This window comes from Cynocephalus volans, chromosome 15 (assembly GCF_027409185.1).
Source record: "Cynocephalus volans isolate mCynVol1 chromosome 15, mCynVol1.pri, whole genome shotgun sequence".
Taxonomy (NCBI): domain Eukaryota; kingdom Metazoa; phylum Chordata; class Mammalia; order Dermoptera; family Cynocephalidae; genus Cynocephalus; species Cynocephalus volans.
This window is the reverse complement of record NC_084474.1, coordinates 29,894,808-29,902,595: the sequence shown is the minus strand read 5'-3', so window position 1 is coordinate 29,902,595 and position 7,788 is coordinate 29,894,808. Positions and strand designations below refer to the sequence as shown.

Here is a 7,788-nt window from a genome sequence, read left to right as displayed (position 1 = left end):
GGTGGGGGCAGTCTTGTGGGACTGAGCCTTTAACCCATCGGGATTGGAATGGTAGGATACTCGGCTGGTATCAGGGAATTGAGAATTGTTGGAAACACAAAACAGTACTATCAATAGGGACTCTGATATGGGCACTGTCACCATCCAACCCCGCCCCCACCATCATTACTGTTAGGCTGAACTATATGAAATGGCCATTTTTGTAGGCCAAAACAGTTGAGTAACAGCAATTTTATGTGATCAACCTAGTGCAATCTACTGAATGCTTACAAGGTGTAGCAGGCACAATACTATGTGCTTTATGTGTATCCTTTCGTACTCTTGATGTAGGTACTGCTGTTCTTCCCAGTTTACACATGAGCAGACTTATGGAGGTTAAGACAAGGGCCCAGGATATGTGGCTAGTGAGGGGCAGAGCTGGATTTGAGCTCAGGGTGAGTATATTGCTAGGACTGCCATAACAAAGTATCACAGACTGGGTGGCTTAAAAGAACAGAAATCTATTCTCACAGTTCTAGGGGCTGGAAGTCTGAAATCAAGGTATAAGCAGGGTTGGTTCCTTTTTGGAGGCTCTGAGGGAGAATCTGTTCCATGTCTCTCTGAGCTTCTGGTCCTTGGTACAGTCCCTTGATGTACCTTGGCTTGTAGCTACATCACTCCAGTCTCTGCCTCTGTCATTACATGGCAACTTCTCCGTGTGTGTTTCTGTGTCTCTTCTGTAATCAGATTTAGGCCACACTCTAATCCAACATGACCTCATCTTGATTACACCTGCAAATACCCTATTTTCCTAATAAGGACACGTTTTTCAGCTATTGGGGGTTAGGACTTCAACATATCTTTTATGGGGATATGGTTCAGTCCACAACACTGACCTCTGTGACTCAGGAATCTACGGCTGCAGGATGCTACCCTGTCCATATACACATGTGTGCTTGTGTCTGGGCCAAGACCCCCCACCTGCCCATCAGCCTCCTGGACCACTCAGTCCTAGTTGAGCTGGGCTGGCTGGGGAGCAGCCTGCGTGCAGGCGGAGGGCTGGGATGGAGGAGCCAGGCTGGGATTCCTCTCGGGGGAGGGTCAGCCTGCTGAGTGGCTTCCAGGTGGACCACCCAGGATGAGTGGGCAATGCAAGGGGCATTTCTCATGACTGCTAGGTGCATGCATCTCTCCCTGCAGCATGGTTTCAATCACCTTGACAGGAAAACCTCAGAATCTGGGTTGAAGATGCTTTGTTTTTCTTGCTAATCAATTCTCTTGCCTTTGACTAGTGGTAAGAAAGGTTTCAACAGTAACAGCACAAAAGCTCATTAGGAGCTCCTGGAAGACATTGCGTAAGTTCTCTACAGAAAAGGATCAAGAGGAATGAGAGATAACTACTCAGGGAGCAGGATTCTCTGGCCTGTGTGGCTGCACACTCTCAGTGCTTTCCCGAGGAGAGAGAGAGGTCGTGAAATGCATTGAAATAGCATCGGAATGTAGGAACTGTAAGCCCTAGGAGGAGCCATAATAAATAGCAGCTAGGCTGTGGTCACACACTGCTCTGCCCTGACATTGCCAGGGCGAGCTGGGCAGTGCGGTGGGCATATCCATCTTGACCTGAGACCTGACCCGGCAGTTCTTGGCCGGCCGTGACTTTAGTGCTTCAGGGACCAGATAGGAGCCCATCCCTTTGAGCAGACTGATAGAAGCTGGTCCCGTCTCATCTTTTTGGCACATGAAAACGGTTCATGTGAACTAACATGTATCCATTTGGCGATACTCAAAGCGCATTTTGCTTCTCCCCAGGGTTCTCATGAAACGTTGCTTGCGCAATTAAGCAGGTCATGATTTGAGGCCAAGCAAACAAAATTGCCAAAGAACAACAGCTTCCAGGTTTCACTTGGGAAGAAATTTTCCTCTGGTCGTTTTAACAATGGATTTAGTTACTAGAAACCGGAGCGCGCGGCTAGAGGCTCCATGTGCTATCTGTTAACACTGCCCTTCACCTTTTGGGCCTCTGCCCTAGAGCTGGCCACACAAACTTTTTCTTGGGCCAGACCGAGGTTTCTTAAGTGTGAGTCAGTGTGGGGATTAGGTCTAGGCTGAGGAGATAATTATTTCTCGTCTGGTTTCTCCTGGAGAGGAGGAAGTCCCCCTCCTAACTTTCTTTGTCACTTGTTATGACTGCTGCTGCTCCCTCTTGTTCCCCGAGGTGGGTCCCTGGATCATTCTGTGCTTTCTCCCTCCCGGGTCTGTTCACTTCACAGCTCCTGTGCAGGTGACTCCAGAATCCTAGCACCAACCTCCTTCCTGAGGGCCAGAGCTAGATGTTCACCTGTTTGGCCGTAATTGTCACCTGGCATCTCAAATGAAACATTTCTAAATCAGATTCACTGTTCGTGAATTCTGCTCTTCCCTTAAAACAACCTGGCTCCTCTGGGGTGAGAAGCCATCTTCAGTCCCCCGAGCTTGCAGGGTAAATCTCCTGTGCGATTGTTGTTCAGCCTGGGAGTTCTTCCTCCCTCGCGGGCCCTGGTCATCTCTCAGCTGCACTACTGCAGTGGCTTCCCCCCACCTGGTCTCCCTGCTTCCTGTGTCCTGAAATTCTTTACAGCAGCTTAACTGATCCCATTAACTCACAACTCTGCGCATGTTGTTTTCCTGCTAAAAAACTTTTTAGGGCTTCTCTCTTCTGTAATAATTGAAGGACCCATTACTCAACCTGGAATGAAGACTATATTTTCAAGATGACATCTTCTTAAGGAATGCCTGCCATTCTCATCCCATGTTCTAGGTTTCAGCCACATGAGTATAAGCTTCCTTTTTTGACCTCTGGGCCTTTCCTGAGAATCCATTCCGTGGACTGCCCAAACTCCCATCCCCAACTCTACTGGCTGCATCACAAACCTTCCAGGCTTATCTCAACTGTCCCCTTTCTCCTCCCTACCTTGTTGAGACCCCATCACACTCTGAGGCTTTGGTTGTGGCATGCACATATAAAGGTACACATATTTGTACCTATGAGTTGACTGCAAGCTGTTTGAGTCCCTGCTATCAGCAGTTTGGCCTAGGAGACACCTGCTGTATCTGCTGAGCTGACTGTGCACAAATGCTGACTATATGCCCCTGGCCCTGTGTCCCAGACACTTCTGGAGCATGACAGCTTTGTTTCCCCTATTCCTCTTTCTAATCAGACACAGGCAGTAAATTTGGCATGGAAAGAACTATCCTCCTCCCCCAACCCCCACTGATTTTCTATTTTGTTGGAGGCAAAAGCAAATTTCCAAGATTCAGGTCAACATCAATTTAGAATTATTTCTGCCAGTTGGAAAAGAAATCCTTGAAAAAGACATTTAACTTTATTTTTTTTTTAACTAGGGAAAAATTTGAAAGCTATAGCTTTTCAAGGAAACAGGATACTTAAAACACACGCACACACGCATGCACACACGCACGCACGCACACACACACACACACACACACCAGCGTGGCTTTATGTAGTTCAATCCTGTCAAGCTAATCTAATCTTTTGTGACAGAGCAGTAGACCTGGTAGATCAAGGGAGAAAACAATAGTTGGAATTTATCTTTGCCAGCTTTGAAACTTTTGATTCCTGGGTCTCTCTCAATATGATTATCATTAAACTGGTTGAAAGGTTAGAGGGCCAGTACTACCTGGGGAACAGAAGTGGTGCTCTTGGGGGGTCAGCCTGGAGCCCAGTGGCCCAGAACATTCACATGAATGGGCCAGATGACAGGAAAAAGAACATATTCAAAGTCAGCATTCGTGTCAAGGTGGGGTGGGAGGTTGCAGATGGACAACCAGCCAGAAAGGTAACCTTGGCAATTACACAAATGATCAACACAAGTGTGCAGGCTTGACTAGAAGAGATTTCATGTTTAGGAAAAACATGCACACACACAAATCAGCAATGTAGCACTATACTCAGAATATGATACTGGGATGAAGAATTTCAACAGGTAGGAATCCCGTAGCTCCAAACTTGCATGTACCGTATCCCTTTCCAAACTCCAAAGCTGAAGATGGAAAAGAGAATTTGGACAATGTTCAAGGGAGAGCCACAGAAGTAAACCAACTGGGCTGGGACGTGGTAATGAAAGACTTCTACAAAAAAGTTAAATGAATTAGGTTTATTGAACTTGGAGATGGATAACCTTAGAAAGGCAATAACAAACGAACATAGAAATAGGTTTAAATTACAACACATGAGAATAAAATTAGACGTAAAGAATCTCCTTAGTTTTGAGGTTGATAAATGGGTCATTAAATGAGAATAGATTGCTCTAGGATGGTTTGTGTGTGCTCCAGGCTGGCTGGGAGGCAGACCTGGATAACATCTGAAGAGCTGGCCAGTTATGTGTCCCACCTCATATTGTTATGAGACTACTTCAAAGTACTTATTTAAATCCATAATTAAAAATCAAGAGGCTGCCAGTCCCTCAATGATTATAATGGCCTCAAGGTTTGGCTATCATTATAAAGAGAAATTCCACATACAGTGAAGCTCTTCCTTAAGAACAGTGTTGGGAACATTAGCAGGAGCCAGGACCCTTCCCACATGTGGATACAGAGCAGATTTGATCCGTGGGGCAGCAAAACTACACACAGGTAATGGGGTTCTATCTGTTTTTTCATTTTCAATATAAACAAGCCCTTGATAAAGTATCTAATCTAGGTAGACGGTACACTGAAAATTTCAGTGTGTGGCACCTTAGGCTGTTAATATCTGTTCCCAAACACTATCCCATTCAAACATTTTTCTTTAACTAAGGCAGATTATGGAATGGAAAAGAACACAATGATTTCCCTTACAACACTGCTTATAACTAATAATCACACAGTCAGTTGTATGTATGTTAATTCTTTAAATTTAATCAGTCCTTTATAAAACTTCCTAATTAGTAAAAGTTGGCTTATTTTAAATAGCCTTAAACATTGGTCACTATTAAACAAGACATTCTAAAAAAAAAAAAAGCAAAAAGCAATCACATAATAGTTTATAGTAATTTACAAGTGGATGGTATACATTTAGATACAGAGGTAGAAGTTCACTTTTACAATGTTTCACTAATACACATATACCAAATTCAAGGCACAAAATAGTTTGCTTTACAAAAAAATACTGTAAAAATGTCATTTGCTGTTCTACAATGTGAATAAACCTTTCAAAAGAATCTTTACACCCTTCCATAATACTCCGTAGAATAAAATTTTTCCCCCTCACTAATCATAGTTGGCACAAAAACGGGGACTTTTAAATGTAGAAGTTCCCATTTTTAGAAACTGTTTCTTTGCAAAGCTGCTATGTATTCTAGATAAGAGTCCATCCGAAGAAATAAAACACAGCAACTTCCTGAGGAAAGGGCACTTTCTGTATGCAGCAAAATTCATAGGTAGAAAATGTATGATCTTATTTGGATAACTAGATCTCCAGCCACTTAATGAATTAATTAAGAAATAAGATTAAAAGTTCGGCTAATACTTTAGTCATTATGACTTAAGAAAGAGACCTGATCACTTTTACTGTAACACTCACACATCATTTACTTCAAACTGATGGAGATTTCAAAATTCCTTTTTTTTTTTTTTTTTTTTTTTAAAAGATGACCGGTAAGGGGATCTTAACCCTTGACTTGGTGTGGTCAGCACCACGCTCACCCAGTGAGCGAACCGGCCATCCGTATATGGGATCCGAACCCGGGGCCTTGGTGTTATTAGCACCGCACTCTCCCGAGTGAGCCACGGGCCGGCCCCAAAATTCCTTTTTAAAAGAGCTGAACATACAAACACCATGAAAGAGCCATAGTCTTTGCAAAACTGAAACTTAGAAGACTTGAAAAAATATAGCACTATCAGTCCTTGAAGTTGCAAGGATGTCAACTGACTAGAGTTTAATGGTAGGAATGAGTAAACTATGGGAATTCAGAAAAATCACACACATGAAATACACGGCAGTTATTACTTCTAGACTTTCTGCTCATTGAAAAATAACGATAGCCTGAAGATATCTCACAGTGCTTGTCTGAAGATTTAACTAGTTTTAGGGTTCTGTCAAAAAGGACCCTGTTGGCAACAACCTAAGCTCACTTTTACCGATCACATTTTCCAAGTACACTAGTCAGTTAATTTACACTTTATTTTTTTAAAAAGTTGATTAAAAAAAAAAGTCAACATGAGTTTAGAATCCAGAGAATGTCAGTAATGCTGATGTGCATTGAACTGAAACATCTTGATCGTCTTCTAATAGAAATGATATTCCATACGAAAGGGCTATTAGATTCCATTTTTTGCTTCATTATTGTTTGTGGCTTGTTTTCTTTGAGCAATAAACGGGTACATACACTTGTCCGCTCCTAGGAACCGATACATGCACACAACTGCTTCAAAAGGGAGGATGCTGAAAAAGGAAAGTCACAGGTGTTAGCAAACTTGAAGGTATTGGCAGGCACGGAAAGACACAGGCAGTGCGGGGGGCCCTCCTGGTTACCTCTTCATGAAGGTCACGATGTACATGAGGCGGGGCGTGCAGATCATGGGCTGGTCGGTGAGGATAGCCTTCATGGCCTGCTTCACACAGTAATCAGGCTTCAGAGGTGGCAGAAAAGGTTCAATTTCTTTCCTGAAAGTTATGTATTCAAAAGTGAAATGAAGATTTAACCCAATAGGGAAGACTGAAAACACATATCAAAACATTAATAGTGACATTATCTGAGTGATGGGATTTGGAGTACATTTTGTTTTCTTCATAGTGCTTTTCTGTATTTTCCAAATTATCCTAATATGAACACATTTTATGTGCATAGTCTGGAATATAAGCTAGGAAAAAGAAAAGCCAAATTAGTCTGCTTTTCTGTAAAGTGAGAAAATTATGGTTTTAAGATGCCTTAAATGTATTCAAATTAGTTTTCTATTTTTTTCTTTCAACAGAAAAAGGACAGAGTGTTTGGTATGGCAAACCCTAAACTCAAAACAAGATGCCAAGCTTTTAGTATTTATTAGCTGTAGTTGAAATGAGGTTGTATGAATAATGGCACAATATTTCTGAGTGAAATTAAAGTCAGCTATACACTTCTAGGATGCCTGAATAAGGAAAGCTAAGGTATATGCTAGGGGCCTTTGAAATGAACGGCATATAGACATCCTATCTTCATTAAGTTACATGTTGAAATAATGCAATAATATGATATATTCCTATTACCTGTCATTGTCCCACCACAGCTTTAGACACCTGCAACTGCTGCTGTCTAAAGAAGGAAAAGAGGTAGCTCCTCAAGACCCTCAGCAACTGGTTCTTAATTACATGAGGGAAAAAAATCAAACCAATATGCACATGCACGCACACACACACACACATACCCACGGGATAAGAAGCAAAGCTAGAGTCCATTTCCCAGTCCAGACTCGAAGTCAGCCTGAAACTGCAATGACTCAAATCACTCTCCACCTACTTCACTGCTTGTTCAGTTCAGTGTGTGCTAACAATGCCCCTGACCAACAGGGAACTGGTTCGGTTATCTTCCTCTGCCTTTCAAAGCCATCCAAGCAAAGATCTCAAAGTAAGCATGTCTTCACAAGTATCCTCTTAATGATTCATGGTTTTGTTTATTCTGCTGAGCTCAAGTCAGATGTAACTTGACATTTATATTCCCATATGCCTCCTTTCTAAGTGTGTGGGTATTTTATTTCATCTTTAGTAAATCTAAACAATTCTTCTCATTCTGTCAGAGTGAATCTAGCTACATATGCTTGCTGCAAATAGGAAATTTCCAAATCTAGAGTGTAATA

General features: G+C 42.3%; 1 protein-coding gene across 2 annotated transcripts in view; it reads right to left on the bottom strand.

Moving 5' to 3' along the window:
- Nucleotides 1–4,118: 4,118 nt before the first annotated feature.
- The window catches only part of RDH10 (retinol dehydrogenase 10), a 28,870-nt gene continuing 25,200 nt past the window's right edge, over nt 4,119–7,788 (bottom strand). For both annotated transcript variants that reach the window (XM_063079564.1, XM_063079565.1), the window contains 2 exons: nt 6,491–6,622; nt 4,119–6,400 (listed from right to left, as the gene is read on the bottom strand). In XM_063079564.1, coding sequence (XP_062935634.1) covers nt 6,277–6,400; nt 6,491–6,622 — 256 coding nt within the window. In that variant the 3' untranslated portion in view covers nt 4,119–6,276. The remainder of the gene's footprint in view (nt 6,401–6,490; nt 6,623–7,788) is intronic.